Here is an 18,563-nt window from a genome sequence, read left to right as displayed (position 1 = left end):
ACTTCAGTGTAATTACTGTCTTTCAATGAAAGTATCAGTTTTGTTTGTCTTATGGCATATTTGTTTCAGTTACCTTCTGTATCGAGCTATGTTACTTGCCAGTTAGAGGGAAACATTCCACGTGGGAAAAATATATCTAAAAACAAAGATGATGTGACTTACCAAACGAAAGCGCTGGCAGGTCAATAGACACACAAACAAACACAAACATACACACAAAATTTAAGCTTTCGCAACCAACGGTTGCTTCATCAGGAAAGAGGGAAGGAGAGGGAAAGACGAAAGGATGTGGGTTTTATGGGAGAGGGTAAGGAGTCATTCCAATCCCGGGAGCGGAAAGAAATGTCTGCTTGTGTCTGTATATGCGCAGATGGATGTGTGTGTGTGTGTGTGTGTGTGTGTGTGTGTGTGTGTGTGTGTGTGTGTATACCTGTCCTTTTTTCCCCCTAAGGTAAGTCTTTCCACTCCCGGGATTGGAATGACTCCTTACCCTCTCCCTTAAAACCCACATCCTTTAGTCTTTCCCTCTCCTTCCCTCTTTCCTGATGAAGCAACCGTTGGTTGCGAAAGCTTGAATTTTGTGTGTACGTTTGTGTGTCTATCGACCTGCCAGCACTTTTGTTTGGTAAGTCACATCATCTATATATCTGTGTGTGTGTGTGTGTGTGTGTGTGTGTGCGTGTGCGTGTGCGTGTGCGTGTGTGTGTGTGTGTGTGTGTAATATAATTTGGAGGCGAATAAACATTTGAAAGACAATTTTTCAGACTTAATATCACTGGTATAAAAGTGATGTCATGCACACCACTTCTGTAATCCTAGTATTTAAAGCCTTAGATACCTGATCATCACAAGAATCATATAAAAATTTCAGAAAATCAAATTTTAAAAACGCGTAAAGTATTTTCCTGAAGCATTCCCATGTATCAAAGTGGGCTTCAGAGTATACCATTCTGCCTACCGACTGAGTGACCACATGCTTCAATGCACGCACTGATCTTTCTTATCTTGTTCTCATAGTCCTTACAGAAGATTTACTATTGTACTATGGAACAAGCTGAAGCAAGAAATTTTTTAATCACAAATCACAGAGAGAGAGAGAGAGAGAGAGAGAGAGAGAGAGAGAGAGAGAGAGAGAGAGAGAGAGAATTCTATCAAATGATTGCAATAACACAGCATGCACAAAAAAAGCCATGCTGCATAAAAAGCCATTGCATTCCAACAACAAAGTGAATGCAGGTGAAGGTACGCACCAATATTATTACTTACATGAGACACCAAAGTCCACTGGGAGCATAACAGAAAATAAAAATAATTATTATTGTCTAAGTATTGAACTACTATTATACAATAAAAAAGTAAGATGGTTTATTTTTCTATACAATTATAAATGAAATTTTTAAAAAATGTTAGTTATGTTTACCACATGTTAGTAACATGCTTATGAAATGAAATAACAATTCACCTCAGCCACCTTTTTCCCTGGAAATTCTCAGGTGGATGTAACACAACTACATTTTCATCTGCTATATATTAAGCACTGAACATGTTTTTATGAGTTTTTTTAATTGTGCTACTTCTATGTTTCAAACTTGTGCAAATCAGTCCAAATTTTGTAGGAATGTGGATAAATACATGTAATTAATGGTCATCCTGTTGTTTTGTGGAAGCTTTAGTCCTTAAGCAACACAATTTTGTTCATCATATTCACTGTTTTAGGAAAGCCTGTAACTGTTTCATTCATGATCTAAATGATGAAAACTGCACCAGTTACTCATTTTTTCATGCTTAGCACATTGTGTTTCGAGAGTTTTTGCTTATTTTCAAGTGCATTTGTCTACATGAATAGTTTTGGTGATGTTTGCATGTGTGCTTTTCTGCCTCCCTTGCGTCATTTTGAGGCTATAAGGTATGCGTTGCATATTTTGTAAACAAACAGTGTAAGCAATTATTTTCATGTGTGTGATATTCTGTATTATGGAGGACACACAAGACCCTATACTCTCAAAAAGACGCAACATAGGCAGAGAACCCCTCATGCATTCATTATTTAAATCATGAACGCCAATAAGAAAAAACCCGTACCAGACCGTTCATTGCCCAAGTCAACCAAAATTTAATTGGTTGCCAATCTATGTCTTTCTAACGCCAAAACTGTGGTAGACTGAAAGCTGGGAACCAGAATGGAAAATGCTATCATAGCGTAAAAAAAGGTGATTATGTCATGGGCATAGTTAGGGACATAAAAGACGGCAATTAGCTTTTTGACTTATCTGGCAGCTTCAAAGACATTTAAATGAGAACATCTTCACATATTTGTGTTTTTTTTTACATGTTAAACCTATTTCTCTAGTGCAGTCAGCTGTCTAAGCTGCAATGTGTTGGCACACCTCCATCTTGCAATTTATTGCCTCAAATCCCCATTCCTGTGTCCAAAATCTGTAAGTTTCGCCATATACAATATGAACATTAGCAAAACTGACGAACGACGGATTCCTGTGTGGAAATGGGAGGAGGAAAGGTACTATGAACATGTGTCCAGAACGCATCATCGCCACAGTAGATGCCGCTGACGAATGAGAGTTCCTCTGAATATGTGCCGAGTGCTCCTTGTATGTTGCTGGCTGTGTGACTGACACAGCATACTGAAAGCAGCAGAATGAATACGCAGACTCATGCTTTGGCTTATACCATGTTGGCAGGCCAGTTGCTTGGAATTGTAGTAGAGTTTGTCTCTATATCCTGTAGAACTTGGCCCTCCAAATCTGGTGCAGGCACAGTCTGCTGCCTCCATGCAAGTTTGCCTGTCTGAAAGGATCCATGATCACACAAATGTCCAAAAGGGGCTTGTGTGATGTGGTTGGCATCTACGAGGGTACTTATTATTTTGGTACAGTCATACTGCCTCTCAACTGTTTTCATCCACTTGGCTGTACACAAACAACGATCTCTGTTTCTTCCTGACATGAACACCAGACCGTACCGCTTTTTACAGTATGCTGTGTCAATTACACAGCCTGCAACACACATGGAATACATGACACATAGAGGAACTTCCATTCGTCAGTACCCCCTACCATGACAATGCATTTCCAGTCACATGTTCATAGGACCTTTTCCCCTCATTCCCAGTCAGAAATCCGGTCCTGCAGCTCATCGCTTTTATTAGTGTTCATCCTGTATAATATCATATTGCTAAATAGCATGCATGTAATAGCTAAAAAAGTTTTTCTTGGAGGAGATAAAATTTTGTGGTGGTGGATTTATTCCTGGGAGGGAGAAGGGAGATTGACACTAAACAATTTTTTGATTTCTGGGTGTAAGGGGCTGCTTTTTTCCCTGGAAGGTACCATCTCTTCCCGAAACTCGCCCTTTGTTACATGGATAGTTAGGAATGTAACAACAAATAGACTCAAATTTGGGTGCTTCTAGAGTATAGGACGCATCTATAATAGGAAGTATCTGAGAGTGGGCCACATCTATAACAGGAAGTATCGCAGAGTGAAGGTGCTCGCAACCTAAATTTTAATGACACATTCTGTAGTACTGCAAGACATGACAAATGACATGTTGGATGACAAGATGGCATGTGTCATATCATATGACTTGACATCACGTATCATGTTAGTTTACCTGGCACGACACATTATATTGAAGGAAATGGGAAATAATACTACAAGTAAAACTAGCACAAATATGTCAACACGTTTTGATTTAATTATCTCTGAGGCTGCCAGATACATTGAAAAGCTAGATCCCTTCTTTTACATCGTATGTCTAGGCCATATTTACCTTTCTTTGTGCTGCGATAGGAACATTTTTCATTCTGGTGAATATGTAAACAAACTAGTTAGAGAGCTTGTCGACATGTACACAATTACTCTTGTTCAGCCAATATCTCAATAAAACAAAGAGATACTCACAGATAATGGTGTAACAGCATCAAAACACGCAAGTTGAATACTCAAACTTATTTTTATAAAATGTTACTAGTACATGTTAATGAAACAATGTTTACCTTTTAGGTATCAAAGTAATGTACCAATAAAAATTAATGAGTAGATAATTGTTTATTGCCTGACATACAATGAGTTTACTGTATCCCCCCTAAAATTTAGTTCTTGGGCTATTGACATGCTTTCTTATTCTCATGCTAAGTTCTATCCCAGCTCTCAGTTTTAAGAATCTTCCGCCTCCTCTTCCAGCTTACAAGCACGCTCTTGTGTCAGCAACGTCACAGTCAGTTATGAATTATGGTCGAATGTGATTTACAATACATTAATTTCTGTACAAAATGTCGTAGGCAAATCTCTTACCAAGCGATAGTTAAATGTTCTCAATGTATTTCTACACATAGAAGCAGAAAAAAAAGTGAAATGAGAAGAAATTGGAAATTACATTTACCTTAGCATCAATTTAGATACAGATGCTATGCCCGATTTTAAAAACTTACATTCTTTATTATCAAATTCCTTTTCTATTGCAGCATCAGTGTCAGAAACAGGCAAATCCAACATTTCCACAGCCACAACAGATGTTAATGCTTCTTCACGCACCCAAAGCATTTTTCCTACAATTACACAGACCAATTATGCACAATTAGGAATAATGCACAATAGTTATATTTTCCATACTAATAAAAAGTGAACATACTCCTTATATAACACACAGGCATCGGATGAGAATATAAGATTGTATGTACATGTCTTTAAACACAGAGGAATCACAGAAGTGCATACACAATCTAATTGTAAGCATCATGAGTGGGTAACAGGTAGTAATGAATCAAAAAGAGTAGGTGCAAAAATATTGTGTGCAATTTGATCCTGATAAACTGTGCCTTAATCAGCAACAAAAAACGTATGGAACACTGTACAACCCGGACTGACTCTCTCTTCATTAACAAAAGTTATTCATATTGCCATTTTTCAATGATAAGTAAATGTGAAAATATCGGAGACGTCTAGTGTTACAGACAAATATTGTAGTCCAGTGTTGCGTATAAATATTGTAGTCCATACACAAAGTGAAATAAGCTGTAAAAGAAATAAATAAAAGCATCAAGAATAGAATGATGAAACTTTGTATGTATTTTTCCCATCACCGATTTTTATTTTCCATCCAAAAGTGGGAGTTATCAATCTTAAATAAGGAGTTTATATGTGCTGCTGAAGATGATTCCAACTTCTGAATAATTCTTAATCAAAATTAATGTTTGAAATATCTATGACCATTAATCTATTTGAAATGTACTGATATCTGTATCTGGCTATCAATGAAAATTAATAAACACATTTACAGCTGAGAAAAAAAACTGTTATCTGGTCTCAACAGAAAATGTCACTGGTTACAAAATTTCTCAACCCAAATACTGAATAAAAGATTATTTAGTAATTTGTAGAGCCTGCAATAGAGTGGGTGGAGGGGAGACGGGAGAGTGGGGAGAGGGGGGGAGACGGGAGAGTGGGGAGAGAGGGGAGAGTGGGGAGAGAGGGGAGAGTGGGGAGAGAGGGGAGAGTGGGGAGAGAGGGGAGAGTGGGGAGAGAGGGGAGAGAGGGGAGAGTGGGGAGAGAGGGGAGAGTGGGGAGAGGGGAGAGTGGGGAGAGTGTGGAGTGGGAAGAGTGGGGAGAGAGGGGAGAGAGTGGGGGGAGAGGGGGAGAGAGTGGGGAAGAGTGGGGAGAATGGGGGAGAGTGGGGAGAATGGGGGAGAGTGGGGGAGATAGTGGAGGAGAGAGTGGGGGAGAGTGGGGGAGATAGTGGGGGAGAGTGGGGGAGATAGTGGAGGAGAGAGTGGGGGAGAGTGGGGGCGAGGGGAGACCATGGGCGGGGGGAGGAGAGTGGGGCGAGGGGGGGGGGAGTGGGGCGAGGGGGGGGAGTGGGGCGAGGGGGGCGGGAGCGGGGCGAGGGGGGGGGGAGAGTGGGGCGAGGGGGGGAGAGTGGGGCGAGGGGGGGGGAGTGGGGCGAGGGGGGGGGAGAGTGGGGCGAGGGGGGGGGAGAGTGGGGCGAGGTGGGGGGAGAGTGGGGCGAGGTGGGGGGAGAGTGGGGCGAGGTGGGGGGAGAGTGGGGCGAGGTGGGGGGGAGAGTGGGGCGAGGTGGGGGGGAGAGTGGGGCGAGGGGGGGAGAGTGGGGAGAGGGGGGAGAGGAGAGTGGGGAGAGGGGGGAGAGGAGAGTGGGGAGAGGGGGGAGAGGGGGGGAGAGTGGGGCGAGGGGGGTGACGGTAGGGCGAGGGGGGGAGACTGGGGCGAGGGGGGGAGACTGGGGCGAGGAAGGGGGGAGTGGGGCGAGGGGGGAGAGTGGGTCGAGGGGGGAGAGTGGGGCGAGGGGGGGGAGAGTGGAGCGAGGGGGGGGAGAGGGGAGGAGGGTGGGGCGAGGGGGGGAGAGGGGGGGTTAGAGGGTGGAGAGTGGGGCGAGGGGGGGGAGTGGGGCGAGGGGGGGAGAGTGGGGCGAGGGGGGGAGTGGGGGGGAGAGTGGGGCGAGGGGAGAGTGGGGCGAGGGGAGAGAGTGGGGCGAGGGGGGGGTGAGAGTGGGGCGAGGGGGGGGTGAGATGCTGGCGAGGGGTGAGAGGGGGGCGAGGTGTGAGAGGGGGGCGATGGGTGAGATGCTGGCGAGGGGTGAGAGGAGGGCGAGGTGTGAGAGGGGGGCGAGGTGTGAGAGGGGGGAGAGGGGGCGAGGGGGGCGTGGGGGGCGAGGGGGGAGAGGGGGCGAGGGGGGGAGAGGGGGCGAGGGGGGGAGAGGGGCGAGGGGAGGTACGGGGCGAGGGGAGGTACGGGGCGAGGGGAGGTACGGGGCGAGGGGAGGTACGGGGCGAGGGGAGGTCCGGGTCGAGGGGAGGTCCGGGTCGAGGGGAGGTCCGGGTCGAGGGGAGGTCCGGGTCGAGGGGAGGTCCGGGTCGAGGGGAGGTCCGGGTCGAGGGGAGGTCCGGGTCGAGGGGAGGTCCGGGTCGAGGGGAGGTCCGGGTCGAGGGGAGGTCCGGGTCGAGGGGAGGTCCGGGTCGAGGGGAGGTCCGGGTCGAGGGGAGGTCCGGGTCGAGGGGAGGTCCGGGTCGAGGGGAGGTCCGGGTCGAGGGGAGGTCCGGGTCGAGGGGAGGTCCGGGTCGAGGGGAGGTCCGGGTCGAGGGGAGGTCCGGGTCGAGGGGAGGTCCGGGTCGAGGGGAGGTCCGGGTCGAGGGGAGGTCCGGGTCGAGGGGAGGTCCGGGTCGAGGGGAGGTCCGGGTCGAGGGGAGGTCCGGGTCGAGGGGAGGTCCGGGTCGAGGGGAGGTCCGGGTCGAGGGGAGGTCCGGGTCGAGGGGAGGTCCGGGTCGAGGGGAGGTCCGGGTCGAGGGGAGGTCCGGGTCGAGGGGAGGTCCGGGTCGAGGGGAGGTCCGGGTCGAGGGGAGGTCCGGGTCGAGGGGAGGTCCGGGTCGAGGGGAGGTCCGGGTCGAGGGGAGGTCCGGGTCGAGGGGAGGTCCGGGTCGAGGGGAGGTCCGGGTCGAGGGGAGGTCCGGGTCGAGGGGAGGTCCGGGTCGAGGGGAGGTCCGGGTCGAGGGGAGGTCCGGGTCGAGGGGAGGTCCGGGTCGAGGGGAGGTCCGGGTCGAGGGGAGGTCCGGGTCGAGGGGAGGTCCGGGTCGAGGGGAGGTCCGGGTCGAGGGGAGGTCCGGGTCGAGGGGAGGTCCGGGTCGAGGGGAGGTACGGGTCGAGGGGAGGTACGGGTCGAGGGGAGGTACGGGGCGAGGGGAGGTACGGGGCGAGGGGAGGTACGGGGCGAGGGGAGGTACGGGGCGAGGGGAGGTACGGGGCGAGGGGAGGTACGGGGCGAGGGGAGGTACGGGGCGAGGGGAGGTACGGGGCGAGGGGAGGTACGGGGCGAGGGGAGGTACGGGGCGAGGGGAGGTACGGGGCGAGGGGAGGTACGGGGCGAGGGGAGGTACGGGGCGAGGGGAGGTACGGGGCGAGGGGAGGTACGGGGCGAGGGGAGGTACGGGGCGAGGGGAGGTACGGGGCGAGGGGAGGTACGGGGCGAGGGGAGGTACGGGGCGAGGGGAGGTAACGGGGCGAGGGGAGGTACGGGGCGAGGGGAGGTACGGGGCGAGGGGAGGTACGGGGCGAGGGGAGGTACGGGGCGAGGGGAGGTACGGGGCGAGGGGAGGTACGGGGCGAGGGGAGGTACGGGGCGAGGGGAGGTACGGGGCGAGGGGAGGTACGGGGCGAGGGGAGGTACGGGGCGAGGGGAGGTACGGGGCGAGGGGAGGTACGTGGCGAGGGGAGGTACGTGGCGAGGGGAGGTACGTGGCGAGGGGAGGTACGTGGCGAGGGGAGGTACGTGGCGAGGGGAGGTACGTGGCGAGGGGAGGTACGTGGCGAGGGGAGGTACGTGGCGAGGGGAGGTACGTGGCGAGGGGAGGTACGGGGCGAGGGGAGGTACGGGGCGAGGGGAGGTACGGGGCGAGGGGAGGTACAGGGCGAGGGGAGGTACGGGGCGAGGGGAGGTACGGGGCGAGGGGAGGTACGGGGCGAGGGGAGGTACGGGGCGAGGGGAGGTACGGGGCGAGGGGAGGTACGGGGCGAGGGGAGGTCCGTCGCGAGGGGAGGTACGGGGCGAGGGGAGGTACGGGGCGAGGGGAGGTACGGGGCGAGGGGAGGTACGGGGCAAGGGGAGCTTCTGTAAAATTTGGAAGGTAGGAGACGAGATACTGGCAGAAGTAAAGCTGTGAGTACCGGGCGTGAGTCGTGCTTCGGTAGCTCAGATGGTAGAGCACTTGCCCACGAAAGGCAAAAGTCCCGAGTTCGAGTCTCGGTCGAGCACACAGTTTTAATCTGCCAGGAAGTTTCAGAACTAGATAATGTTTAAGTTACGTCTTTTTTAAAAATAATATGTACTCAGTGTTTGTTGTACATTCGGTTCAGGTAGACTTGATGAGAATGTGTCGGTGTAGTGACTAAATGCAAGAAGAAATCAAAGACGCTGTGAAAGATGTTCCTATTGTCATTACTGCTGACAAAACTTGTGACAAAAATGGAAGGTGTGTATTTGCTGTTTTTTCAGACTACTGGTGTTACAGAATAGAAACTGCATCTGGCTTCCTGTAACTTTTTAGAAGTTGCTAACAGATTTACTTGTACCCAGGCCATAGTAAACACCCTAAAAGACTTCAGCATTAAAAATGAAAATGTTTTGCTTTCAGTATCAAACACTGAACTAAGTTCTGATGCATTTAAAAAATTGACTGGCAACCATTTAATACATTTCAAATGTTGGGAACACAAAATGAATTAAGTAGGTGACATCCTCGTGAAAGATCTAAAGGAGCTAAATTTTATTGACAGTAAAATGGAAATGACATTTCCGCACTCCCACAAAATGAAAAGTGCATATATTCACTTTCTTCAATAGAAATTTCCTCACCCATCAACAAGATGTTTTCCTGGTCCAATAATAAGATGGAATTCTCAGTTCCATGCAGTGCAGTACTTGGACACACACTTATCGGTAATCACTGAATTTTTCAGATAATTCGAAAACAAAAATGCTACCATTGAGCTCATTCTTGATCATTTCAAAAATGAAGCTGTGTCAGATTAAGTCTTTTTACAATACAAATTTGTAAGTGACCCATGTGCTAGCATTGTCAGTTTAATTACAACACTAGAAGGCATGATTTACCCATTTGCACATTTGCTGTGGGTAGAGACTGGAAGTAACAAATTACTACTGAAAAGAAATTCTGAATGTTGTTTTTCAACAAACACTATTAATTATTTTGACACACTCCAAATCGAGGCACAGAAAGCATCTGCAAAAAATTGTCTCAAATCTGCTGCTATGAAAAGTTTACAAAAGCTATGTGAACACACTATACCACACAAAGCTATTATTTTTTAAAAGAACATTGGTGGCAAGCTCTTCAATACTGTAGTTTGCGGTGCAAAGCTATATTTGAATGATTCTGCTGTTGTTAATACAGCAGAAAAAAGTCCGAAAGTTGAAACCATTCCATCTGACATTTTTTGACGCATTTTCATCAATTCATCAACACACTGTCTGAAACATGATGAAAAGCCTAATACAGTGCAACCTCTACTCTGTGAAAAGCTTAAACATGATGAATTTGGAAGAGCTGCTTTATCTGGAATGTGTAAACCTGCCAAAAGTGTGGAGACAGAGAGCTACATCTCAATGTACAATTTAGTTATACATGACAGGAGGTGGTCAATAAAGCCAGACAGTTTGGAAACAACTTCAATTATTGCATTGAATACATAAAAATTTGTATATACGCCTATAATATATGTTAATTTGAATGAGAACTAATGCTGTGGTGTTGCATTAGAGAGATAATCAATTTTCTCAATTTTTTAAAAAGAAAACTGGATAGTGAAAAAAAATCCATTTTTAAGGTAAGAATTTTATATTTATATGATGCATAAAGACACCAAAAAATATAATGCCAAATTCAAATTTCAAAGTGCTACATTTTTAACATTTATTTGCCGATTCACATAGCTCTAGTAATAATGCATCCCTCCTAATGAACTGATCAAAATAATAAATGAAAATGCAGTTTTTTAACAGGAGTTCTTTTTCTTTATACGAAAATGATGAAGTTGCCCCTAGACTTTGAAAAATGCAATTCTTTGATATGTATGGTTATATTGGTAAATATATGCCCTTGCCGCCTTCTGACTTTGAACTGACTTATCCAGGCAGTAACAGGGGAGCCATTAGTTTAACGTCAACTCCGAACTGTGGTGGAACTTAGCATTTTTTACGCACATAAATCAATGCCGGAGGTGGCAGTAGCAGTAACCAACAGAAAAAATCTTGAGAGTGAATGGGGATTGAAGACCAAACCTTTGGAACTGTCATCTTATTCTTACTGACTGGACTACCAACACCTTACAAACACAGTAAAAATACTGTTAACTTCTACTGCCTTACAGCTTCCTCTGTAATTATGCTATTGAGAAATTTACACATTAAAATTAAAAAATGGCTCTGAGCACTATGGGACTTAACATCTATGGTCATCAGTCCCCTAGAACTTAGAACTACTTAAACCTAACTAACCTAAGGACAGCACACAACACCCAGCCATCACGAGGCAGAGAAAATCCCTGTCCCCGCCGGGAATCGAACCCGGGAACCCGGGCGTGGGAAGCGAGAACGCTACCGCACGACCACGAGATGCGGGCATTAAAATTAAACAGATATATAATTTACCAGGATGGTGGAGAAGAATGACTGCGTTGTCTTCTGTCTGAATCAGAAAGCGGCATCCAACTCCTCTCTCTCTCCGAGGAGCACATGCAGCTTGAACCATTGCAGGTTTACCAACTCCAATTGGATATTTTAACTGGGACGTTAAGTCTGCCACTTGCTTTCCATTATCAATATTCAATGCAGTTACTGCCAAAATCTGAAACAGATCATTATCCTCATATCAAAGATGGTAATAACACTGTTGACTCTGCAACACAAGACTGCTAACAAAATTATAATGAAGCTGTGCAGAAAGCACACTATGTCAGTGTACAACACGTATTTGAAGCAAAATAAAAAGGCATGGTCATGAGCTGATTCATCACTATACATAACAGGAGGGAACTGTTACTGGAATTATCTAAAACATCAATGGCATACATGTTGAGTTTAAATATCATTGTAAATGCCAACTATCTACTTCTCTTTTCAAAAGGCATAGCTAGCAAACAAGTTTGCATATGTACAAAATTTTTCAAAACAAAGTTGAGATTTAAAGCTATTTGAAGCAAGGCTCTCAAAATAAATTTTATAGAACTTTACACTGTAGGAACTACTGCAACCAGCCACAAGCTTTTTAGAAATGGTTTTATTGTACCATTACTAGTTTTGAGGCTGAGCCCATTATCAGACTGTAGTATTTATTTCTTGACAAGCTGAACATTTGTGTCCTAAACTATAACAAAGTTTTGTCAGTTACATAGTTATAAAAGGTTTTACATTGCATGTAAGCTCTATACATAGTACTTCATGAAAATATCTCTTTTACATATAATAAGGGAATCAAACCTCTCTCTTTGTATATGCAAAGAAGGGCTTTCCTTAAAGTAAGTACAACATACTGAGCGTATATACAATGTAAAACCTTTTGTAAGCTATGTAATCAAAAAACACTTATATTTTAAGACACAAATGTAGAACTTGCCAAGAAACCAACACTACTGTGTAAGCATGGGCTCAGATCCAAAACTAGCGACAGTACAGTAACATCATTTCTAAAAAACTTGTGGCTGGTTGCAGCATTTCCTACAGTATAATTTACAAAAACAGCTGTGGAGTTATCTAACAATAATGAACAAAATAATTATAAAACTTTGTTGGAAGCCACACTATATCTATTTTTGTAAAGGGCATGCACACTCAACAAAAATGAAGAATATCTCATAACTTTATTAAGGTTTTATGACTGAAGATGTTCCTGCTGACCCTTCAACACAGCTACACTGTAGTGGTTGCATGTGCCCCTACCATTATTTCTATTCCAACAAGGGCTTTCCAACATCATACAAATCTCGAAGAAAGCATAACAGTTAATAAAAACTAGATGTGAGTTTGCTCATTGTATCAACAATCAAGAAACAATGATTTGTATAAGTTGCACCAGAATGAATTGCTGTAGATCTACTGACAGCCCATACCAGTGTGGAATATTAAGTTGGGAGTTCTTGCCCTCTGTAGCCATTCATGAGCACACATTGTTCAAGAAATAAGAGGATCTACTATTATTAATGCTTGATTATAAAAAAGGAATACTATCAAAAGTATAATTTCTTTTTTTAGTACAGATGGTATGGAAGTATTTTCAGTAGTTGTCAACCGACTTGCTTGGACTTTTCTGCATGCACAAAGAAAATATTTTGAGAGTTGTCTGCCATATCACATCACCAACAGTTACTTCATTTTGCTGTGAAGTCTTGATTACATGCAACTACAATTCTTCAATAATTTCAGGTACTTCCAAGGTTCATGGACATATATTTGCAAAAGTTGATACAATGAGCAAACTCACATCTAGTTTTTATTAACTGTTATGCTTTCTTCGAGATTTGTATGATGTTGGAAAGCCCTTGTTGGAATAGAAATAATGGTAGGGGCACATGCAACCACTACAGTGTAGCTGTGTTGAAGGGTCAGCAGGAACATCAAGAAGTTTTAAAATCAAAGCTGGACTTTCAGACAACACTTTACTTCAGAGTGAACTATTTTTTGTTTTTCTCTTTGAAGAAGAATATTGTCCAAAAGTTCAGCAATGATGTCAGTATTGTTTATTTACCTTTTTGTAACCATTGCACTGTTAGTAACAACAACTTGTGATCCTTCACCATTTCTCTCTACCATCATCTGTCTTCTACATTTCTGACCACACTGCCTACCTTAGGGTATTTGATAGGATGTCATTGGGTAGCTTTTTCTTTGCTTCCCATCTCTTAGGTGCCAGTCATTTATGGCTGCTGTCCAACTGCTTTGACACAATTTCCAAACAGCTTCACTTAATTTTGCAAACTTTCTCCTTGATGTCTCTTAGGCTACTGGCCAAATGAATCCCTCTATCTGGTAATATGTTTTTTCAAAGTCTGAAGATGAGTCTTAAATACCTGTCACTCCAATAAAAATAAATAAGTTGCGATCAAGACTGTTTTTAATCTTTAAATTGAAACTTTTATTTCCACATTTTGCTATGTTGATTACAAGATTTCCACAACTAAGCAGCTGGTAAATGTTTGGTCCTCATTCACCTTGAGGTTCTTTTAGAGAGAAGTAAAGCTCTAAAGCTCTGGAAACAATAATCTATCAATATTTATCAATGGAACTATTGCACAAGAATGTTTCGTAGCATTCATCGACTGCAAAGCGATTCTGTCATTTTCACTTGAAATTGTAAAGTGAGGTTTGCATGAAATCTGACACACTGGTTTTACATGCAGCATTTTAGGGTATAACAAACAGCTACAAATTTCTCTGTATTACTACCTTTTAATGATATCTCCTGCACACATCTACTTGGAGTACACTTCATCATTCTGTGACTTCCTTTTCCTGTTTAACTACGTTAAAGAAGCATTGAAATCAGGAATGTTCATCTCGTCTGCAATTCATATATCTCCCTTGGTAACGGTGCACTGACTCTCAGGAGCAGTTCTAAATCTTTAGAATTATTTTTCTTTCACACTTTTGCAAGTTTCATTTTGGCATATATTTCATAGTTCATGTAAATCTTTCTTTTATTTATAAAACTCACATAAAAAAAAACTGGCTTTGCACATTGCTTAACTTTAAGTGTTTTCTCCTTCCTTTGTTTAACCCAAAAAATTTACAGCATTTTTATTTATTTTGCCCCCACTGAAACCTATCACTGCAATGTTTTCTTTGGGCTAGGAAGATATTGTATTTTTGTTCTGGACTTAGCACAACAAATATCATTCGAACCACAATTCATGAAATTGTCAAGAGTCATTTTCTGTTTCTCCTAAAGTTTCCACGATTTCTAACAAAACTCACCATTATTTGAATGAACACAAATGTAGGACTTTATGAAAAGTAGGTGATTTCTACTGCTAATGGCATTCTTCATATTTCATCATTGCAAGGCCGAAGACATTAAACAGGTAGATGCTATTAGCAAGCATATATGACGAAAACACAAAGAAAATTAATTGTTTTACCTCCACTGTTAACACTGGCAACATTGCAAATGCAACTGCTAACTCCTATGGATATTACATGAGTTGCAAATTAGAATGAATAAACGAAAACTGAAATTCCCTTTATACATTATGATCACATTGTACCATGCTATCAATTTAAAGAAAAGCCATCACTCAAGGCTATACATCTTTCATACTGTATGTACGCTGTCTCCTACAGCTATTGTAGGGGTGTACATTTCTCCAGCTGACTGATGAGCTACAAATTTGGCGATTTTCTACATTTAAAAAAAAAGAAATTACTTACAGTATGTCTTAGCAGCTAAAATTCTGACACAATGTTTCTTTCAGTGTATTCTTTCCGTATAAAAACTTTCAGGGCACGTTTTGATATGTCAGATTGGGCTGTTCCCTTGCGAAATGAAGAGGTCACACAAGAAGTTGTGCTTGGCTGCAGCAATCCAGTCAGAAGACTGGTGACATCTGTCTGCAGCTGGATCTTAGAGCAAACTGTATGCTTGAACACTATTTTGGAGGTAAAGAAGTATTTCTACAAGAACTAGCATGGGCTTAGAAAACACCAGTCATACGATATACTGACAGATTTTTTCATGTATTTTCTCCTTGCACGTATTAGTTTAAAGGGAACACATGACTTCCATTTGCCCACATTTATGAAAGGCATTGCAACAATGTACGACATAGTCAGGTAACAACAAAGATATTATGTTACAGAGTTTCTTCACAAATATGTGACTAATAGAATCCACAATGTAATACTGGACAATGTTCTACAGAAACCAAAGGAACATTGACATGCCTCAAGAGAGCAGGTGCAAAATTATTCAAACGAAGCCTGACTTCTTCATATGTAGCAGTTTACTGGCAAATGAACGGACTTGGTGACTGAGATGGTGCAATATCTGTACTGTGGCAAATGCAATTACGCCGAGTACATTGCGCCAGTATAACAAAGCCCATACATAATGCATATGATACATTAAAATTATTAACACATAACATGGACAGTTATATTCTTTTATCCTCAGTAGTACAAATGTAGATCACACTCCGTATACTTGTACAAAACATGTTTTCCATAACTGATTTAAACGCCTTTGATAAACGAGAAACAGGCACGCAGCGCAGGTGGACGGATTACACCGCTGGCTGTGGCGCCTCAGCGCCCAAAGCAGTCAACGGGTTAAGAATGAGATTGATCTTCTCTTCACAAATATTAACATATCAGACTTGAATGAATTGCCCATGTATTTGATGGATATGAAAATATATTGAATGTTAGAATACAATTGGTGTGGAACATTTATTTCTAAAATGTGGTGTGGAAAAAATAGTATGTTTTGAGACTGAAGTAGTTATTAGTTTTACATTCCATGGATCATTTTCACTATTAACTGTATGGCTACATCTGAACCACCGCCTTTTACATACTACAATAATCGAATTCTAATGTGGAATACGAGGAGTTGTCAAGTATAATTTGAGCTTGTTTAGCTGTCTGACAGACATTTTATACCATTTGGTAAGGGATCAAAATTTTTTGGTTGCAGCACCCCTTTTTGTGCTAAAGACAAAAAAAATGAGGAGTAATGAATATTATTTTTTTCTCCTTGTTTTTGTGTACATCATTGTTTCTTCTGAACTGTGGTTTATTATCTACAATAGATTTTATAAAGGAATAAACAGACTCTGAAGCACCAATCAAATTGCTCCAGTCCTTAAACACTTGTCTACAAGATGATTGTGTGTGAGCATCCTGTATCATTCTCACAGCACATTTTTGACAAAGAAGTCTTTCTTGAAAATGTACAACCCCAGAACATTATTCCATATGACATTATTGAATGAATGGTCTGACTCCAAACTGAAAGAAACTGTGGCCGTGTGTGTGTGTGTGTGTGTGTGTGTGTGTGTGTGTGTGTGTGTGGGGTTTTTTTTTTTTTTTTTTTTTTTTTTTGACAAAGGCCTTGTTGGTTTAAAGCTCATTTTGTGACAGTCATTTTGTTGTGCCAATCTGTAACCCCTAAACTACCTCATAAACTATCTAAAATTATTTAATTGGATGGATAAGAAATCTACTCACCAAGCAGCAGCAGAACACACACATAAAAGACTACTGGGATTGGCAAGCTTTTGGAGCCAGTGGGTCCTCCTTCAGGCACAAGGGTTGAAGGGGAAGGAAGAAGGGTGAAGGAAAAGGACTGGAGAGGTCTAGGAAAAGGGGTAGGTTTTGGGAAAGTACTCAGAACCGTGGGTCAGGGGAGACTTACCTCTTCCCTTCTCATCCTGTATGGTAAGTCTCCCCTGACTTCTTCCCTTCTCGCCCTGTACAGTAAGTCTCCCCTGACTCACAGTTCTGGGTGACTTTCCCAAAATCTACCCCTTTCCCTAGACCTTGTAGTCCTTTTCCTTCGCCCTTCTTCCTTCCCCTGGCTCCAAAAGCTTGCCAATTATAACTGTCTTTTATGTGTGTGTTCTGCTGATGCTTGGTGAGTAGATTTTTTATCTATCCAATTAAATAATTTTATCAATAATTGATTGTTTTCATTAACTATCTACACACACGTCGGGCCTGGTGGTGTACTGGTGAAGCACATGCTTGGAAAACAAGAGGCGTGTGTCAAATCCTGATCTCAACATGGATTTTTCAGTCTTTGTTTTAACATAGCCTCATCTCTCAATGATGTGAGGAGTCACCAGAAACAACACAGGGTTTGGATTCCATGTAAAACTGTAGGTGTCCTTTCCCAGGTTCGATAAGTTGGGTTGGTTAAGGACACACAAGTCAACAAAGTTTCATTGAAATCAAAAATTAACATTTTGTGTAACTGGATAGATAAAAAATCTACTCACCAAGGGGCAGCAGTAGAGCACACATAAAAAAGGTATTACAAATGCAAGCTTTCAGAGTCAACGGCTCTTCCTCTGGAGAGAAGGGCTGAAGAGGAAGAAGGGCTGAAGGAGAAGGAAGAGGGGTGAAGGAAAAGAGCTGATGGGATTTAGGAAAAGGGGTAGAATTCATAAAAGTCACCCAGAACCCTGGGTCAGAGGAGGCTTACTGGTTGCTACGAGAAGGAAAGAGGGATCTTCACATCTCACCTGCTAAGTCTCCCCTTACTCAGGATTCTGGGTGACTTTTACAAACTCTACCCCTTTTCCTAAACCTTACCAGTCCCTTTCCTTCACTTCTCTTCCTTCCTCTTCAACCTTTCTGCCAGAAGATGGAGCCACAGACCCTGAAAGCTTCTTGCCTATGTAATAACTTTTTTTAAGTGTGTTCTTCTGCCTCCACTTGGTGAGTAGATTTTTTTATCGATCCAGTTACATTACATTTTCAAAAATTGGTTATTTTCATTAATACATTAACATTTCAGTTTGATAATAAATACAAACAAATGAAAAAAAAAAAAACTGCTTCTGTGGAGAATCGAATCAGTAACCTTGCGATAACAAGTCTAGAACACTACAACACAGCTACAGACTGTCTTGGTGATAAATTAAGAGATATTTTTATACTTAAGTGCATCTGGAAATCTTTATAGCCAATGTTTTCAGTTTCTTTTAAGAAGTGCATCATACTACTTTATAAAATTAAACTTCAAATTCTACAAGTATGAGGAAGAGTAAGGAGGACAGAGCAGTCCGTAAAGCCTTCTTGTTAGTTGATTCCAGCCAGTTTTGTTGAACAAATTACATACAAATTTAATGTCAATAGTTTCTTTGAAGATTTTATTCCATAAGCTATTTGGTTATTTGTCCTAAGTATTGTCAGACAATTCAGTGGCGGTTTCACAATGGTCACCAGAAACTCACTCTCCCAAAAAATTACTGCGTAAGAAAATGTTTGATGGTGCACTTAAAGATAATAAAATAATAACTCTGGCT

At 43.3% G+C, this 18,563-nt stretch overlaps 1 protein-coding gene across 2 annotated transcripts in view; it reads right to left on the bottom strand.

Moving 5' to 3' along the window:
* LOC126483753 (ER membrane protein complex subunit 1) overlaps positions 1–18,563 on the bottom strand; it is a 129,244-nt gene that overhangs the window by 47,813 nt on the left and 62,868 nt on the right. The window contains exons 6-8 of one of the 2 annotated variants that reach the window (XM_050106900.1): positions 11,194–11,389; positions 4,451–4,567; positions 1,267–1,284 (exon numbers count right to left, since the gene is read on the bottom strand). In XM_050106900.1, the coding sequence (XP_049962857.1) occupies positions 1,267–1,284; positions 4,451–4,567; positions 11,194–11,389 (331 nt within the window). The remainder of the gene's footprint in view (positions 1–1,266; positions 1,285–4,450; positions 4,568–11,193; positions 11,390–18,563) is intronic. The other variant, XM_050106908.1, reaches the window with a different exon arrangement.

The sequence above is a fragment of the Schistocerca serialis genome, chromosome 1, assembly GCF_023864345.2.
Source record: "Schistocerca serialis cubense isolate TAMUIC-IGC-003099 chromosome 1, iqSchSeri2.2, whole genome shotgun sequence".
NCBI classification, from domain to species: domain Eukaryota; kingdom Metazoa; phylum Arthropoda; class Insecta; order Orthoptera; family Acrididae; genus Schistocerca; species Schistocerca serialis.
The sequence above is the reverse complement of the archived record's forward strand: the minus strand, read 5'-3'. Positions and strand labels throughout refer to the sequence as shown.